Raw genomic sequence first — 20,892 nt, 5'->3', positions numbered from 1 at the left:
CTACAAACTTTCAAAACCTTATTTATCCCATAGTGTTCTTACTTTTTTTACTAACAGTTCTAATATGAAAGATGAAATATGAAAGATGACAGACTTTCAAACACATTTCATTGCCTTATCTAACCAAAAAATTATTTATAATAAAAAAACATTAATTAGTGCACCTCTAGGGTCTCTTAAAATTTCAATTGGTTATGGCAAGCGGTTTGGGCTGTTTGAATTAAGCTTAGTTTGTCTGTCAGTCGTTCAGGACAAAGCTTTTCATAGTTATAAATTGATAAATTATTTTTGGGAACAAATATGAACAAGTAGGTACTTACTACTTAACACAAGCCACGTAACTTTTTATCGTGCCTAGCAATATGCGTAGAGAATATACGGACTGAAAAATATAGCAATATGGTTTTCTCAAGGCGCGTGGTTTTATCAAACTAATAAACAAAAGGTTTATGTCGATAGACAAACCGTTCTTATATTAATACAAACAGTATACAACGGATAAATGAAAACCGAAATATTACGAAACAAGCTTTAGATGTACTCTCTATGTACTGTCTCTTAGAATTTTCTGTGAAACCGAAACGCTTATAGTTTTTGAGTAAACCACTGCCATAGTTTTAACTAAAATAAATCAGAGCCCTAAAATCGCATGCCGAATTAAAATAAAGTGACTACAGCCACTTAATTACGAACGCGTCGCGTACCGTAAATATAATGCATGTGACGGTATTTTATCTTCAATAAGTAATTTGGCATAAGTAAACACAAAGAATGTTTTGAATCCGTTTGTATAGAAAAAGAAAAATGATTCTTTTAATTTAATATATTTAAAGGGTGAAATATACTTATGCACATTTCAACAATGTTTCGTAATTATTTTAAACGATGTATAGATCTCGGAGTAGTTTTAATATCTAAGGCCATCATATTATAGACCCAGACGATGCCAGTAGTTAACTTTTTTTTTCTATATCGTTTCTGCGGGTAAGCCGTGTAACAAAAATAATATTTTCGCATTTATAGCATTAATACGTCCGAAGATTGCCTGGTAGAAAATGCTTTAGCATTAAGTCCGCCATTTGTAAACGCTTTTTTGTTTGTGCAATAAAGTGAATTTATGAATAATAAAATAAATGAGTATGGATCTACTACGGAACCAAATATAAATACAGCCGTCAAACAACATGAAAAATGAATAAAGCTATCGACGAAGAGGGAATAATTGAGAGGAGGCACAATCGAGATATGATGGATCTTACACCTCCGCCCTATCAAATCGCTCTTCAAAGGGTAAATCTATATTTAAGTGCTCTGAAGTTCCCGCTTGTAATTACATTTTTATATTGTTGAGGGTTTGGGACTCGCTCTAATGCCTTACAAATGTGAATATAATAGATAGGTTCAGTTGTGTTGAGGTCTCTTTCCAACTAATTCGTGTCAAAAGTAAAAAGTTTTTTTTAGTAAAGATGGAAGTATAGTAGCTTGCGTAAGTCACATTGGCCAGTAGCTTGCGCCAGTAGCTCGCACTGAAGTGATGTTCCCTGCAACGCGTTGCATGTCGTCTGTAGTAGAGAATCTACTACTATTACGTAACATTAACCAGTGCGGAGTCAACATTGCAGAACTTTGGGACTGCAGTCTCATTCAGTTTTTCGTGTAACTCGTTAAGCTATGTCAGTCACCTAGGTGTCTACCAAAGCAAGACTTTCCAGTGTAAAATCTTTACTCCGGCACATTTCGTTTAAAGAAGTACCAACATAAAAGTCTGACCTGGAAAATAAAAACCTCTCCATATTGCGGAAAAAATATATATATTTTTTTTTAATACACGATTTTTATGTATTTTTATATGACATTTACTAAATGTCAATTATAAACATCACAAAAAAATAATAACTTTACTGTTTAATAATTTCTTTATTATTTATTTTTCAATATAAATACAGTTAAATTTAATAATATTTTACATATTTTGGTCGACCCCCAACGAGGTGGACAGACGACATTAAGCGCGTCGCAGGTAGCCGTTGGATCCAAGCGGCTCAGAATCGTGGAACTTGGAACTCCCTACAAAAGACCTATGTCCAGCAGTGGACGTCTATCGGTTGATGTGATGATGGGATGATGATGATGACATATTTTAAAAATAATATGAATAATAAACGTCACATAACATAGTGGACCCAAGAAAAACTTGAACCTTTATGCCATGCAAATGTAGCGTCCCCAGAACAGGTTCTTTATTTTCCTGTTCAGGCTTTACCTACTAGAAATTGCAGAAGCGTTTGACTGTTAGAGAATCAGGTCTGTGTTATAAAGCAGCCGAATCTTTCTACAAAGTTCAAGTACATCAATACTAATCACTTAAGAGTTTGATTTTTTTTAATTTGACAGCGCTAGTCTGGGGAACTACCAGTTGGATTTTAAAATGTTTTTTGTATTTGATATTCTTTCAAATCAGCTCTTTCAATTTTAACAACTTTAACAATTCCACTCCAAAGTTGTAAAATAGGGTCGAAATTCTATTTTTTTGTACGCGCTAGACTCGGCATATATAAGATGATAGCCCATTTCTCAAGAAAGGTTAACTACCCTTAGGAGCCTAACAAATGATGTATTTGCGTAGGTGGGAGAGTCAACGCAGTGGGTCGGGGTATTTTGTGCAGAATAGCGGAAAAAAGTTGCCACGAGAAACTTATCAGAAGCTCTAGGGGTACTGTTAATCATCTAATGCTGCTTTGTAAGTTACTATACAATGGAATCACGAAGTACCTAATGTCTAAATCACTCTCTCGTATTATAGAGGCCCCAAAGCAAAATATATTTGAAATTATATATTAGTAGGTAGGTAATCTGAATTTCTAATGCGGCAAATTTCCGCTTTGGTAAAAGGAAAAGCCGTATGAACAGAAATCTGTGTCACGTGTAAGTCCTCTAAGTAAAGAAAATTCTAAGCGTCCAAGAGGATTTCAAACAAACCTTAATTTAAATTGTTCCTCAATTTGATATCACGTTTCAATGGGACGAAGGGACGGGTCCGAAGTAATGATTAGTACCTATGTGTGGTGGTCATTGTTTCGTGGCTAAATTAGTAACGGTTGGCCGCCCGGGAATAGTTTTCAGACTGCAGAATTCCCGCTTGGAAAAGCGTACCAATACTGAAATGTGTTTCAAGTGGATGTACGGCTACCATAATAGTTTGAGAGTGCTGAAGTTTAGTTAAATTAGTTTAACGTTTTCCTTAAACAACGTGGTCTATGTTAGTATGTATATATTTTTAAGTTTATCTGATACCTTCTCCTGGCGAGCTCTGTCACAAAACGCTCTACTACTACTGAGTAGACTGCATCATCACTCAACAACAGCAACAACATTGCGTCGACGGCAAAAAAAAGGGTTTCAAAGCCCTTTTAAGCAATATTATTATTATATTAACTCTTCAGCGTTATAGCTTAGATAGTTAGTCTGATGGTCGAACGTTTTTTTATGCACGTTTCTGATACGTACCGCTAGGATGTGAAACGCCCTCCCGTACGTTATACGTATAATTTTAGTACCTTCAAGGCAAGATTGAATAGGGTTTTTCTAGGCAAGTGTGCTCCAACCTAGACCTCATCATTGCTTTCTAACGCCCTTTGCCAATTATCAGCGACTCTCCCAATAAGCTTGATGTCTTTTTTTCACAAACGGCCCAAAATAATAATTCATCATAAATAAAAGATTCAGTTCACTCTTTAATAAAATTACTATTTTATTAGATTATGATTATGAAGATTATGATTTTAGATAAATTATTAAATTTGGGCCTTCTTGGGAACGACCAGAAAGAGTTCTGGTCGTTCCTTCATTTACTGAAGATCGTGGTCCTGTCTTCATCGGCTTCTGTTGGAGGCCATTTTGGCGATTTGTTAGAAGCGGTCCAAATTTGATTTTTTCAACTGGATTGCCATCTTATTTATTTATTTATAATCTTTATTTGCACACAAATAAAAATACAGAAGAAGAATAAAAAAAAACAGACGAAGACATCTTGTTGGGGACCGGCCTCTAGGTCTTTTTCTTGAAGGTTTTGCCTTCGGTGTTGCCCGTAACTATAATTTTTTCCAGGCTATCATTCCCCCGCCGCTTTGGGCATATCATTCCATCGCCATTTTGGGCCTTAGACAACCCTAAAGCAATGGGGCTTCCTAGCATGCCACACGTATTTTATATTCGGTCGAAACTACCCCGAGTCTACTATGAACATTTCTAAAATATCTTTGATTATTTACTCACTAGCTATGGCTCGCAAACTTCGTCCGCGTTTATTTCGGTTTTTAACAAATCCCTTGAAAAAGGTATGACGAAAAGTAAACTCAAAAACTCTTTAAACTCAAAAACTCTCAGTCCTTTAATCAACTCGATGTCAAAAATCAAGTTGACTGGTTGTAAGAGCCTGAAGAAAGGAAAAACAAACACACTTTTGCATTTATAATATGGAGTAAGCGGTGATAGCCCAGTAGGACTTCGGAGCGCGAGGTTCGAATCCCAGCATAAACCTCTCACTTTTCTAAGTTATGTGCGTTCTAAACAATTGAAATTGAGACCCGTGCCATATAGTGGGCCGGTAGCGGGTTGATATGATGATGATGATGATGATAGAGGAATAAGGGCAAATTAAAACCTATAGTATAAAAAGCGCAGACTGACAAACCAGCTTACCAAAACTTTTTTTTATAATTCTGCTTACCTATCATTTAATACCTAGATAGGTCAAACATGATCGATGTTTTCATTATCCGTAAAAAACATTAATTTGGCGATATTGTTAGTTTATCTACGGTTGCTTTACGACCGCGCTATTGCGTGGTGAGAGTAATGAAAATATTAGGGTTCCGTTATCCAAAGGTGCCAATAGTTTCTTAGCCTCTGCTATCCGTCTGTCCTTCTGTTCGTTTGCCAAAAAAGGTATTGGTTCACAGATGTATTATCGTGTTTGTATGAAAAAAAAATTATAGATATAAAAAAGTTGAAAATTTACGGGGTGTCTTCGGAACACGAGTATTCGATCTAATAGCATTTACATAAGTAATGTATAAAGTAATCTTCTCCCAGTATATAAATCCAGGCCTCTTAACATATTTTAGGTAGATATACGAGTATATATCAAATATTATCAGAAAAATATAAAAATAAAAATATCTTATATCTTTAAACGAGCAATTCTTGTTTATATATAATTGGAATCTCGAAATCGGCTCCAACGATTTTCATGAAATTTAGAATACAGGGGGTTTCGGGGGCGATAAATCGATCTAGCTAGGATTAATTTTTATAAAATGTCATTTTATTTGTATTTTCCGGTAATAACCGATTTGATGCAGACGAAGCTGCACGGGTCAGCTAGTATTTTATAATAGCAGAAGTTTATGAACGCATATAAAGGTACTTTAAATGATGACATGCATTTTATATATATTTAATTAATTAATTAAGAACTCAGTGATAAGAATAAATTAGGTGCTTTCTCGGCATAGGGTAAAGCGCCCAAAGTTTGGGCGGTTGAAGACGATATTTTTTTTATAATCCGTCGGAATTTTTTTAAGATCTGGTAGGTAAATATCATTAGAGATAGAATTCAGACAACAGCAGTTTGCTGTACTTAATTAAGACCAAATGATAACGCATACGGTGGAAGCTCAGTGGGTAGGACTTCGATTTCACTTTCGAGGGGATGAGTTTGAGCACGCACCTCACATCACCTCACCTCAACTTATGTTATGTTTTCTTATCTTCAAATAGGAATATTCTCTGTTGCTAAGTGAATGAAGGACAAAACGTTATCTTAAGCGTATCTTCCCAAAGAAACTGTGCAATTTTCCGGGATAAAAGTAGCCTATGTCACTCTTTGGCCCAAAACTATCCCTATGCAAAAATTCACAACAATCCGTCCCTTTTTTGCTGCGTTATTGATGGACAAACATAATAGTTATTTATAATTTCTTCAATCTCCACACCAAACAGATCTACGGCAAGGGTAAATTGCCCGGAGCATCTCATCTTAACTTTGATAGAATCTCAACTCAACTTAACTTAAATTGTGAAGCCAACATCTCCTCAGGATGCTCTGGTTTCAGAGCGAAACGTGCATAGAGGATACATTGCCCAAGATCTGTTTAGTGTGGAGTATAAGGATTGAAGAAATTATAAATTACACCATACAGACTCTCCTGCTTTTCGGGGTGTAAGTATAGCAAATTAAACTTAATTTTCATGATATATATCATGGATTTCCGCAAAGTAACGCCTGCTTCCATCCATTAGATGGAAAAACAAACACACTTTCGCATTTATATTATTAGTATGGATTTGTGAGAGAGCAAGATGTTTGAAGTAAAACTGTTATGGTGCCCATTAGACGGTCTTTCGAAACTGTCAATGTTTAAGATTGAAGATTTCAAGTGATGGACGATTCAAGGAGCAGTTTAGGCAGTGACGTGCACTTCATACATGCACAAAAGCGCTGCCTATCCTAACATTTTCATATAACTGGCAACGGAAGAGGATTTTGCTATTTTATGTCATTTTACTTCTTCATGCATACCCTGGTCCAAATACCTGTGCACGCCACTTAATGTAGGTCAATAATTCACGCACATCGCAGTGGGTTGTGAAATTGTGTAGTGAAAACACGCGTCACTACATTTCCTTGTGTGTTTAACCACTTAGTTGTTCCCCGCGGTTTGTCCTGCAGTTGTTACTACCGTACTAATACTTTTTCATTCGTTTCTAATTGTGTTATTGTGAGACCCGTGCCTTGTAGTGGGCCGGTAATGGGCTGATATGATTATGACAATGATGAATTTCTAAACTGAGATGCTAAACAACAAACTGTAAAGAGCAAGTTTGCATAAGATTGTCGGGATAATATTTAATTTGTTCAAAAACCAAGAATTAAAATTTATCTAAAAAAAAATAACAAGCAAGCCGCTTTCCTTTCATTAAATTAGTATAGACGAAGCAAAACAAAAAAATTTTAGGCAGACCATTTACTGAGCAAGATTGTACGCTATTAGGCATCACTCTGCGACCTTGTTGAAAAACGTAAGGCGCGGTGGGCAGCGACCCTGCTTTCTACGTCCAAGGCGGTGGGTTCGATTCCCACAACTGGTAAAATGTTTGTGCGATGAACATGAATGTTTTTCAGTATCTGTATATTATAAGTATTTATGTGTAATACACATAAAAATATTCTTCAGTCATCTTAGTACCCATAACACAAGCTAATCTTACTTTGGGGCTAGATGGCGATGTGTGTATTGTCATAGTATATTTATTTAGTTATTTAACATTAAAGCCTCAACCGAAAGATACGATGTAAACAAACACCAACAATGCGGCAAACATTACAGGCATTTTATTCTTTATAGCGTGTATAAAGAACATTTAATATGGAAATCGGGGTCACGTTCAATGACGCGACGCAGTCACCGAATATTTCTGGTTCTTACGACACAACCACACCGTCAGCGGTACGATTACCTCATAGCATCTACCTATTATTAGTTGGATACGCAAGCTACCATTAACGCCCTAGTAACCACGGAGCTGCGCTGCAAAACGAACGTACGAAATGGCAAAATCCGTAGTTCTCGTGTATTACTTCGTTGCGCAAATACTCGCCGCGCAATCCTACAAAATACTCGGAATATTCCCGTCCCTAGACCGGAACAATTACCTCACGTACCGCGGATTGTTTCGGGAACTGGCGAATCGGAACCACGATGTGACCCTCATAAGCCACTTTCTACTGCCCGACGCGCTGGCCGGCTATCGGGATGTACAACTCAGTGACAAACATGTTTTTAAAGGACTGTCGTTCGAATCTGTTATAGTGAATGATATATCGCGAGTGCCTTTCGAGACGTTAGTGTCAACTAAAGCGGGGAACGACGACTGCAAGACGCTTATGAATAACCATGAAGTGATTCACATGATAAGAAATCGCCCTCGATACGATGTGATAATTGCGGAATCATACAATAGCGATTGCGCGCTCGCATTGGCGGCAAATTTGAGTACACCTTACATCGCATTTAACCCTCAGCCTCTCCATCCTTGGCATTACAACAGATTAGGGATTAACTTTAACTCTGCGTACATATCACAATCTTTACTTCCTTACGGAAAGCAGCCTTGGTTCTTCGATCGTGTGAAAAGCTTCATTTTGTATTATATCACAAATTGGGTGTACTATATTGGATCTCAAGTGACAGATCACGTGTACCTGTACAAGTATTTAGGAGATAATCTGGAGACTCTGGAGAGCATAGCGTCGAACGCGAGCGTTGTGTTTGTAAACACACACAAATCAGTTTTCGGTGGCGTTGTGCGACCTGATAACGTTGTGGATATTGGAGGGATACACATTCGACCTCCAAAGGTTATCCCCACGGTATGTTGGACGTTGAATTTTACATTTTAAAACAAAATAGCGCTTTAAAATTTCGTGTTTTGTACGATTTTCAGCAAATATAAATATCTAACTAGCTATTTTCTTTTGACCGACATTTGAACAGAGTTCGTTTCGGTTTTTAAAACCCCACGGAAACTATTTTTGTTTCCTTGTTCAAAAAGTATCCTGTATCCTCTAGGATATGAGTTATTTCAATCCATAATTTCGTCGAGTTCGGTTAGGCTGTTAAGCATAAGTAACAAAAGATTATTTTGTATATGCCACTGGAATGGTTTCAGATAGCTATTCCGGGATAAAAAGTATTTTATTTCCATCCACAGGATGACTTTACCGACATATTTAAAATTAATCACAATCTGAATAGACGTTGAACCAAACGTAATAGGTATGTAAAAAACAAACAAACATACCTATCACCCATACGTGAAGTGCGTTTATTAGATAAGTAGGTTATTACACCATTCTTTATTTTAACGAAATGTATATTTTTTTAAAGTATCCAACCATTTTTATCTAAAAAAAAAGAACACTTTAAAGCACACTATAAATATTATATCTACCTACCGAACTGCCATGTTTGTCCTCTTTTAACTCTGAAAAGACAAACGTTAATAGGCAAGTTATCAACGCAATTTATGATTTAGATAATTCATAATTCATTGCTAGTGTTACCTACATTAGTTAGAAGTTCATGGCTATAAAAAGTGCGAGTCGGACTCGCGCTCAAACGGTTCCGTAACATTGTCTATAAAACCGGAAAGAAAACCATGTCTGTTGTATATGGAGCCCCTTAAATACTTATTTAGTGTTATAGTGGCAACAGAAATACATCATCTGTAGAAATTTCAACTGTCGAACTATCACGGTTCATTAGATACAGCATGGTGACAGACGGACAGACAGATGGACATCGGAGTCTTAGTAATAGGGTTCCGTTTTGCCGTTTGGGTGCAAAACCCTAAAAAACTATTCCGTTACCTAAGCTAATTTGGTTAGACTTAAGCACTAACCGTTCTTCCGAGAGTACGTTAACTTGTCAACCCGTTGTTCTTTATCACTAACTTCTGAAGAAGCGTGGTGGACCTATGTTCTATATCCAGTACCCTACAACAATGAGGCTCAGCATGATGTTTTAACGACGAATATAAAGAAGTAAAACAAAAGTTTACAGTTAACCGTTTTAATTACATTTATATCGAGCGAAGTACAGTACGGTGAATAAATTTACTGGTCACTTATCATTGCAAACAAGTTTAAAGCCATTGAAATTCGACCATTGTTTGCTAAGATGATGAAAAATGATGAATTCCTTTTTACATCGCCCCTACGACTCATAAGTACGAGCTGAGAATTCTGCGCAGAATTAGTTTTTCTGTTGTATTTAAATATAAATATCATGCAAGGCTTCTAAAGTCACTTCAATGAAAGCTTTGAAGTGACAGATTTTTAAAGCATAGACTTTGCTCTTATACGGGACTCTTATACGGTTCCTACACTGGTTGGTAGACTTCACTACTATCACACATTAGTGATGATCGTCGGAACCGACGACGGCTCAACATTTCTCAGAGACACGGATTTTGGATATTTCCAGATTCGAGCTGTTACTCGGGACTTCCCAACCAGGAATCTAAACATCAACTATTTTTGGTCCGACTCATCATCGATCTCAGAACCTCATGATCTGCTGTGAAACAGGCTCAGCACTAAACCAAGGATATATTTCAAATCCATGAAATAAGTAAACGTTTTTAAAACTTCGTTCAAAATTTGTTTTTGGAAAAGTTAATTATTTTACTGGCCTCTCGTGAAAATAGCTAAATTATTAAAAAAAGCACTAACGTAGCATGAGACTATCAACAATGTCTTATTAAATGTATACGAAAAGTAACATTAAATATCTACCAATACTTTTTAATTTAAGTCCCAATATAAATTTACCAAATTGTAATGTTTCAGGAAATCGAGAGATTCATAAACGAAGCAGAACATGGCGTTATATATGTGAACTTGGGCACCACAGTTAAGGACTCAACACTGCCCGTAGATAAGTTAAACGAGCTGGTGTCAACATTCAGAAGATTGCCTCTGAGAGTCCTTTGGAAGTGGGATGGAGCCAATTTGGAGAATCTGCCAAGAAACATTATGACTATGAAATGGTTGCCGCAGTATGATATCTTGAGTAAGTTGAAAGTGTTTTTTTTTTAAGTTCGATTATTTTTTTTTATTACCAAATAAATAATAAACTCTTACAAGTTATTGTAAGAGTATATCAGTTATCTTATTCTTATTGCTTACTAAGAATGAATATGTTTTTCCAAATGTATGATTACTGCAGGTGTAATACTAAAGTTAAAATATGATTTTTCAAACTGACATTAATAACGTCCATAGAAACAGTTAGGAATCAATTTAGATTTGAATGCCCAAACCCTGTTTCCTAAAGAACTTAATTAGCCTTTAAATTCATTCATTCACTCATCATTTATTATTTATCCATGATTTTTAAGTAAATATACATTTTTGATAGGAACCACCCGTCCGCTATCTTGAATATAATGGTAGTGCTCTTGAAATTTTAGGATTACATCGATTACAATAACTCGGCTGGTAAATCACTTAAGACCACAATTGATGTCTGACTGATGTACCAGATTATCCCGCTGCTATTTGAAATCCGAAACAGAAAAAGTTTCCGTTTACTATTCCAGGATAAAAAAGTTAAAATAAGGTTTACTACGTTCGTCTGCAGTATCAAACCAAAACGGCAAACCCATTTCCTCAAAATAGGTTAAGCGTTTTCAGTCGCTTACATTACATATTTGGAGTCCGGGGTTCCATACTAATGTCGCACAAAAATATAATTAAATATATGAATATACGTAGAATTGTACACTTTTGTTTTTTTTAAAGACTGTATAAAATCGATTTTGATAGCTATAATGAAAATCATTTTTCTAAGGTGGCCTAAACTGATGGTTTTTCGATCCATAATCTATAGCATTATTTTGCTTTTTTAAGTGAAAGTTAGTTTTTTATAATGACTAAGCTGCATTTAGAATGCAGTCACGCAAAAGGAGTAGGCTGTAGTTATACCTTATTAAATAATAATTGAAATAATGTTATTCCACTTTCCAGAGCACGAGAACGTAAAAGCATTTATTTCGCATGCTGGAATACTTAGCACTATAGAAGCTTTAGATGTTGGAATACCAGTCATCGCCATACCCTTGTTCGGAGACCAGTACGGCAATGCTGCTTCCCTGGTAGATGCAGGAATGGCAACTATTTTAACATATGACAATTTGCGGAAAGAATTGCTATTAGATGCAATCAATGAAGTTTTGGATCCAACGTGAGTATCTACTTATAAAGCACCTAGTGACGTCAAACATGTAGGTTTAATAGTCTTTTGAATTTCCCTGCTTTGAACAGTAACACATTGCTCCTACCCTGGTAATTGTTGATAACTACTTTAATATACGGCAATTCGTGCTGAGAATCGCTATTAGATACAATCAATAATGTTTTGGATCCAACGTGAGTATATAAAGTACCATTAAGCGTCAAAGCATTGAGGTTGGTGTGACCTAGTTGCATAGAACATGTTACCTAACTATGAAACATATTGTTTCATAGTAGTTGACAAAGTTAGCAGACTGTCATACTCATAAAATAATTACTGATAGGTACAGTACAACATGTATAATAAATGGTAGTACCTATGTAAACGATCGGCTCTAAACATTTCTTACTAGAATTTCTACAGAAATAACCAATTATCAAGGTCTTTCTTACAAAACTAGTCGTATTGAAGAAAATTTCAGTAATATAAGAAAATGTCAACGTAATGTATTGGAATGTTCTTTAAATGTAAACTTTAAATATAAATGTACCCAACATTATCTGAATTGCTTAATGATTATTTTAACTAAAGTTTAAAATATAATTTGGTAATCAAAACATTTCGAAAACATAAAGGCGTTGATTTTACTACTATAAGCATACATAACCGAAAAATAAACTGAAAAAATACAAATTATTTGATATAATATTAAAGATCGAGAGCATGCTGAGTCAAATCAACCATCTGGTTAGAACCCAAGATACACACAAACCCGAAGGTGAAAGCCAGGAATTTGTCTTTTTTGCACGTAGGGTACATTTACGTACACAAGCGTGATAAAAGCATGAAAGTGTAAAGTTACGTGTTAAGACACAAGTAGGCACTTGCATAAACTCTTGGAAAGCTTTGATATTTAAACACTTCACAAATACTTCTCACGGCCCCCGTGAGAGTCGGGATGGCAAAATAAAATACTACTTATTTAAACATGTATATCTTTCTAAAATATTTACTGGTAGTGGTGTATTTATTTATATCTTCATATTATTTATTAAATGCATTATCGCCACCTGACTATATCGGTTAAGGCCAAAAAGACCCAGAAATCAACAATATGCTGACAATATGCAATTTTCGGACGTGTGTTATAGAAGAAGCCCATCGTATCCTATCTCATGTTTGATTAGAGTAGAAGTTTTCGAAAGCGGAAATTTGTGACCATTGTCAAATAACTAACAGAGTAAATATACGGAAACCAAAGTAAACGATTAAAACTAAAATTAAAAACACCAATTACTTACTTTGTGTACCTCTTACTATGCTCATAGTTTCCAAACGAGGCTATCGTACGTTTAAGTGAAATCCGCTGGACCAGTTACCAGACAAATCAGAAAGAGAAACGTATCTATTTCTTCGTTCGTAATCTTGCTCATAAATCGCGCAAGAATATTATATTCTCTATTCATATAGAGCTTTATGTATATTTAAAGGACTGCTTGATGCATTTGCAAAAATTATTAGATTTTTTTTGAGAAGTTCCAGGAACTTTTCTGCTGACAAAAAAAGTAAAAGGGTTGATTTTAAGGCGTCCAGACTGTTGAAAATCCACAAGATCAAAAAGCCTCCTAAATTATTAATAACATTGATGAGTTTACTTAAACTTTTGTTATTTTCAGGTGGCAGCAACGCGCAAAACTTGTTTCTCGAATGTGGCACGACCGTCCAATGTCTCCCCTTGAAAGCGCCATCTATTGGATAGAATATGTAGCGCGATACAATGGCCCACCAAACCTTATAGCGCCATCTGCTAGCATTCCGTGGTACTTACAACATCAGCTGGACGTTTTGGCCTTTGTTGGTCTTGTATCTTACATTCTACTGTACGTTTTGTACAAAATATTAAGCGTGTGCTGCTGTTGCTGTTGTCGAACTGAAGCATTAACTGAGGAGACGTTATCTCAAGAAAGAAGACAGAAAGTTGTTAAGTTTGAATAATGCAAATGTTAATTAATAACTCGCTATCCATTAAAAAGGAATTTGATTTATTTTTATGTTCCGCAACTAGAACCATTGATGGAGTAAAATATTTCGTTGTTGATACAAAATGACTAATTGATTTTAATTTTACAGTAATAGTTGAAGAACTATGTGCATGGATACTTAAAATTTTGAGCAGAAATATTATGACAGTACGTGTGAGTAGGCTGGTGACTTGATTTAAGTATTTATTTATAAATAAACAATGTTTTTTTAGAATTGTATCGTTTTACTCATCCCTAGTTTTAACTCAGTAGTCATCTTTCACTTACCTTCTAAGCTTCTTTATTATTCATATTATAAATTATATTATTATTCATATCATAGCCTTTAACAGTATTTAACCTCACCTTGTGGTAATTGATGATATTTAAAAAAATAGATTAAGATGGTATCTGACTTACCTGTTAGAGGTATGGCAGAAATATTACACCATTACCCCTATTCAGTTGCCCCTAATCATTAAAGTACTACACGTAGGATCACACTGGTCACAGGTGATAGGTTAGGACTTCGGCCTCTTTTTGGGGGGGACTGAGTTTTATCAGCATCGGTCATCGGAATTATGTTCTTTTTATTAAATTAAATATCACTTGCTTTATCGGTGTAGGAAAACAAATTAAGGAAACCTGCATGAGAGTTCTGCATAATATTATCAAGGAGTGTACTAATAATTAGCAATGCATATACAAAAGGAATTAAAATATTACTCTATTGTAGTATAAGTATATAATAATTATAGTAATCACATAATAATTATAGTAAAATACTAACTTTTTGTCGGCCTATTGTTACGCCACAGTGTACATGCCAAGTTCAGACTTACCAACTAAAGCGATGACGTCATCGCCGCGTCCAACCTGCATACTTACCACCGTTCAAGTTTGCTACTTGCGAGCGACCAATCACAGTACATGATTTTGTGACTGCTGGTCGCACGTTAGACGCAAGATTTGATCGCAGTTTGATTTTACCTTAAGACGATGGTATAGCTGCGACAAATTTGATGAAAAGGTATTTCGATAAATTATTGCCGTTGTGCTGTCAGCCAAAACTTAGCCGACTCAACTATTTTTTGAAATAAAAAAATTTAAAAAGATTACCCGTACTCGGTCGTGTTTATTTTTTCCATATTTGCTTTTATGAGCGTGGCGGTAAAACATGTGCATTTTTGTTCCGATTGAGGGCCCGATTTTCTTTTTTAATATTTCAAGAAAAAGAAATGATGACTACACGTTGATTTAAAGATAAAAAAAATATTTTTCTAAGACCCAGGGAGTAAATAGATGAATACATTTGTATGGAGAATCCCGCCTATACCCTGCTCTTACGATCGCGAAATCTGTACCTACTAAATTTCATTCCCAACTTTAATTAGAAAATACTTTAAGCTAGCTTAAATCAGGTATATTTACTGGAAGGTTCGATACTCGGCAAAACGGTGGCGTAAATTTAATCGCTTATTTGATTTCTAACAAGGCTCATGACCAGCACGTTTTCATTCCCTTCTAACATTACGAAACTAGTTTATAAGTTTAATTATTTAGCTATTCATTGTCGTCAACCCATTACCGGTCCACTGCAGGTGAGGTCTCCCAATATGAGAAGGGTTTAGGCCATAGTCGACAATGCTGGCCAATTGCAGCTGGGTAGACCTCACACGCCCTTGGAGAAGTCTCAGTCGTGCAGGTTTCCTCACAATGTTTTCCTTCACCGTTAAAGCACGTGATATTTAACATTTTTGGCAACCGGTTGACGCAGTGGGCAGCGACCCTGCTTTCCACGTCCAAGGCCGTGGGTTCGGTTCCCACAACTGGAAAAATGTTTGTGTGATGAACATGAATGTTTTCCAGTGTCTGGGTGTTAATCTGTATATTATAAGTAGTTATGTGTATTATATTCATGAACATATTCATTAGCTATCTAAGTATCCATAACCCAAGCTACGATTACTTTGAGGTTAGATGGCGATGTGTGTATTGTCGTAGTATATTTATATTTCTTTATTTATTAAATTCGTTCGATTGTGCCCAATCGAACGAATTTAACTCTGGAAAGTTGAGGTGTCGGGGATCAATCTCGTTCCCGCCGAAAGGTAAGCCGAAGCCTTAAGTCCTCACTTAGCCATAGGTAATATTAATGATAAATTTACTCACTAATCAGATGTTGTTTAACAGTATTCACAAATATTAAAAACTTTAACTCCACAAGTGTTCCTGAGATTAACACTTTTAGAGAAGTAGCTGAAGAAAATATAATACAAATTGACGACCATTAAATCAAAAGTGGTTTGGTACATTTAAGCACATATGGGTGCACTCATTACTCAGGAAATATAAAAAAGATTAGAAGGTAAAAGGTTCTAGATTTAAGGTAATATTCAAAGAATTATGCAATATAAACAAAAAAATTATTAGTGGTGTAAATATTTTTTTTGTTACTTATCTATCAAATTGAATTGTATGTCACTTGAAATATAATTAAGTTTTAAATTTATTTAACAAACAGCATCTGTTGACATAGACACTAATATGCAAAACACACTGTAGATTCCACCGCAGATCTTCGTAGAGCACGTGTATTTGTTGATGCATGGGCAGCACGGTCCACACGGTCCACACGATAAGTTACAAATGTAAAACTTAAAAAAAAGCATAGGACACCTTGATTCAAAGCCACAACAAAAATAATAGGTTAAAGTCTACCCTATACATATAGTTATAACTAGCGGAACCGCGCGACTTGGTCCGCGAACGAGTCGGCTTAAAAAAATAGTCTTATGTTGTCGCGTACTGTTTTATAGAACTTCAAAGAAACAGCAATTCCAACAATTCCGATATACTTTCTACATACTTCCTTTGTTTGGCGTAACGTTTATCGTTCACGCATCGCACGCATCAGAATCTCTCAAAAAGGATATTTTTTGCAATTTTTGCAACATTTCTCATTAATGATAGTAGCCATTTGTCGTAGCGTGATGTCAGTATTTTAAATTATGTAACAAAATTTAAAAGCTTTTTAATATTTCAACTATGCCTATTCAAAAAACCATGTCAATCTAAAACTCCGTTTCGCGGATTTTGAAAGACAAATGCGGAAAAAATAGCGACGCTATCCTGTGTATTACTGTAGCTGTATGCTTTTCCGGGATGAAAAGAAGCCTATCAGCTATTCCAGACTATATTGTATCTCTGCCAAATTTTAGCCCAATCGGTTCATTCGTTGTGGCGTTAAAGCGTAACAAACATCCATCCATCTATCCATCCATACATACATCCATCCATCCATACATCTATTCTCGTTGTGGCGTTAAAGCGTAATAAACATCCATCCATCCATACATCTATTCTCACAAACTTTCGCATTTATAATATTAGTAGAATGGTACGCATGCATTCGTTCGTTGTCCCATATACCTTGCGACTTGCTGTTATCTGTGAAGAATAATGTCCTTGATCTCCGACAATATTCATCAGATCTTCATTAAAATTAGACAATACATGTTTGGTGGTACACGCTGTCAAATATCTGAATTATTAAAATCGGTGCAAATTGAACGGAGATATAAAGTAAAATTGATAAAAGTTTTCATCCCATTTCCCGGAGGAAACTTGTTGTTTACCGGGATAAAAAGTATCCTATATGTTGACCCAGGATATCTGCTACCACTATACTAAATTTAAATACGTGCAGTAGTTTTCACGTGATGCCCGGACGGCCAGACAGACAGACAGACAAAAATTTAATAAAAATCTGTTTTTGCCTCAGTGTCGATTATAAAGCATCCCCCGGTCAAAATTTTCAAAATATATAAAATGTACAGAAATCTTTCAGTTACAGTTTAATTATAAGTATATAACAGATGTCAAAATCCGTGCGCACTCCAGACGATAAAGCCAAGGTGTCGGGTACGCCATGGAGGACATTATCATAATCATCACAAGGTGGGAACTTACATCACTATCATCATCAAAGATAAAAGGAAAAACCATGAAATCAAAACCATGATAAAGGATCATGGTATCGGCTACCTTCTGTAAAACGAGTATGATCCTGGATAGTGTTATACAAACAACAATTCACACACACACATACGCGTGACAATTCGATTTCAAAGTGGATTTCACGCATTTACAATTGTTAGTTAACGTTAGTAATTTCATTTTGGTAAATTTATTTCAAATTAAACGTTTGTTAAAATTATAATCATTTATCTGAATCGAGTAGGAATAAGTGATACTGTTTATCGATACTCCCGATATTGATATGTATTTATAACAAAATAAATAATAGATATGAATAATCTCGTATAATAATATCGTATCACGAGAAATTTAATAGTTATTTATCATTTGTAATTCCCAGTAAAACAATAATTGTTGAATGAGCTACCACAACATTTTTTTGTTAAGAATATAACATAAAGCAGTGAGATTTATCCGCATCATCATCAGCCTATAACAGTCCTCAGCAGGAAATACCTCTTCCAAAGACCAGTTGCTGGTAGTAGGGCCTGTTCCCAGTATCCCTGTAACTTTAACGTAGTGATTTTGGCGTATTGATAGTGTTTGAATAGAAAATCTGTTAAGATTTCAAATTAATCCCGCTTTGAAGTTAACTGGGTGACCAGTAGTACCTCGCGACACCGACCGCGCTGAACTTCTAATAAGTCACATAAAAAATTGTATCCCCTATTGCACACAATATGCCGTATGATCGTGTGTGTACCGTACCGTACCGTGTCCCGTAGCTGACTTACGCTGTTACTTCGTTTGCTTCGACTCAGAATATTCAATTCTTCTTCTTCTTAGGGTGCCGTCTCCTTACGAAGGTTGGCAATCATTAGGGCTATCTCTACCTTGGACACCGCTGCTCTAAATAATGATTTGGTGCTCTTTCCAAACCATTGTCGTAGATTTTTGAGCCATGATATTCTTCTTCGGCCAGGCCTTCTTCTGCCTGCCACTTTACCTTGTACGATAAGCTGAAGAAGTTCATACTTTTTGGTGTTCCGCATCACATGACCAAAATATTCTAACTTTTTTTTTTTAATTGTTAAGAGTAGCTCTGGAACCTTACCCATTCTCTGCAATACAGTGCTATTCCGTACACGATCTGTCCAAGATATTTTTAACATACGTCTGTACACCCACATCTCGAACGCTTCGAGTTTCCTGGACATGGTCTCTGTTAGAGTCCAAGCTTCTACGCCATATAGGAGTACAGAGAACACATAACACCGCGCTATGCGTGTTCGAAGAGCAATGCTTAGGTTTCGGTCACAGAGAACTCTTTTCAGTCTAGAAAAGGCGTTGCGTGCTTGCTCTATTCTGCAGCGTACTTCAAGACTATGATCCCCTTTGTCGTCAACCATTGTGCCTAGATATCTGAACTTGGATACCCGTTCAAGAACCTGACCATTAAGGTACAAAGAGTTGATTAGCTCAGGTGTCCGGCTTATTTCCATAAATTTCGTCTTTTTGGTATTGATGTTAATACCATACTCAGCACTAACGGAAGCTACAGAATTGACTATGTTTTGAAGCCCTTCAAGACTATCCGCGATTAATATGGTATCATCTGCGTAGCTGATGTTATTTAACGTCTTACCATTAATTGATATACCGTCTGAAATGTTATCTAGCGCTTCCGAAAATATAGCTTCAGCATACAAATTGAATAGTAAGGGTGATAAAATGCAGCCTTGTCTTACGCCTCTTTCTATGTCGATGTAAGAAGACAAGTTTCTGTTCACCCTTATATTTGCACTCTGATTCCAGTACAGATTTTTTATGAATCGGCAGTCTTTGAAGTCCAAACCTATCTTCTGAAGAACTTGCATCAATTTTACATGGCGCACTCTATCGAAGGCCTTCTCATAATCGATAAAGCAGACAAAAAGATTTCTATTCATATCCCAAAATCTTTGTACCAGCACTTGATAGCCGAAAAGTGCGTCTCTCGTACCTAGCCCGTTTCTGAAACCAAACTGGGTGTATGACAATTGTGATTCACATTTTGAGTAAATTCTGTTGTGAATGACTTTCAAGAACAGCTTCAAAACATGGCTCATGAGTGATATAGTGCGATAATCGCTACATTTCTTTGGATTTTTGATTTTTGGTAAGGTGATAAATGTTGATTTGAGCCAATCGGATGGAATATTACCAGAGTCATAAATAGCATTGAAGAGCTTTACGAGATAATCTATGTTAAACTCCTCAATTTCCTTAATAATCTCAACTGGTATCTCATCGGGACCAACAGCTTTTCTTGTTTTTGCAGTTTTAATGGCATGATAGACTTCACTCCTGGTAATGGCTGGCCCCGCGTCTTTACAAATGAAATCGACCGGATCACACCGCGTATCATGAAAGAGTTCTTTTACATATTGTTCCCAAGTAACTAGTATTTCGTTCGTGCAGGTTGTGTAATTGCCATCATTATTAACAAGAGTTGTTTGGGAACATCCTTGGTGTTTAGGGGCTATTAACTCTTTAATCTTCTTATGCAAGTTGAACGAGTCAAATTTCTTATCCAGTTCCTCGATAAGTGAACATAAATCACCATACCATGCTTCCTTTGCCTGCCTTATCTTACTCCGTATTAAAAATTGTAACATTTTGTAATTTTCTTGGTTTGCTTTATTTTCCCGTCTTTTATCCATCAAATCTAAGATTTCCTCCGTGATCCAATTGGTTTTCTTCGTACGATTTTGGTTCGATGACTCTAAAATAATTTCACGTGTTTTAAGTATTGCTGTTTTAAACTTATGCCATGCTTGCTCCTCGTCTGAGAAACCCATGTTATCATTTTCTTTTAGCCTACACATTTCATTGTTAACAGCTAAATGAAGTAATTTTTTGGATTCAAGACTTCGCAATTTGTCAAGGTCTATTTTGGTATTTCTAGATTGTCGGCATATTTTCTTTAAATTGACTTTTATTACCGCCACAATAGGGTTGTGGTCAGATCCAATATCGGCTCCCGGGTATGTTTTAACAGATTTTATGCTATTTCTATGTCTTCTGTTGATTAACAAGAAATCAATTTG

The 20,892-nt window shown here is 35.9% G+C and overlaps 1 protein-coding gene across 1 annotated transcript; it reads left to right on the top strand.

The window, feature by feature from the left end:
- The first annotated feature begins 7,510 nt into the window (after positions 1-7,510).
- Positions 7,511-14,057, top strand: LOC120631625 (UDP-glycosyltransferase UGT5-like). The gene is made up of 4 exons (XM_039901279.1): positions 7,511-8,434; positions 10,415-10,637; positions 11,594-11,810; positions 13,478-14,057. The coding sequence occupies exons 1-4, from the start codon at positions 7,613-7,615 to the stop codon at positions 13,794-13,796; spliced, it is 1,581 nt and encodes a 526-aa protein (XP_039757213.1). The 5' UTR covers positions 7,511-7,612; the 3' UTR covers positions 13,797-14,057.
- Positions 14,058-20,892: the final 6,835 nt, after the last annotated feature.

The sequence above is a fragment of the Pararge aegeria genome, chromosome 18 (assembly GCF_905163445.1).
Source record: "Pararge aegeria chromosome 18, ilParAegt1.1, whole genome shotgun sequence".
NCBI classification, from domain to species: Eukaryota; Metazoa; Arthropoda; class Insecta; order Lepidoptera; family Nymphalidae; genus Pararge; species Pararge aegeria.
Note: the sequence above shows the minus strand (reverse complement) of the source record. Positions and strands in the feature narration are given on the sequence as shown.

Coding starts and splice junctions, on each gene's coding strand:
- LOC120631625 (XM_039901279.1), top strand. CDS start 7,613: ATGGCAAAATCCGTAGTTCTCGTGTATTACTTCGTTGCGCAAATACTC. Junction 8,435..10,414: donor CTCCAAAGGTTATCCCCACG/GTATGTTGGACG, acceptor GTAATGTTTCAG/GAAATCGAGAGATTCATAAA. Junction 11,811..13,477: donor AATGAAGTTTTGGATCCAAC/GTGAGTATCTAC, acceptor TGTTATTTTCAG/GTGGCAGCAACGCGCAAAAC.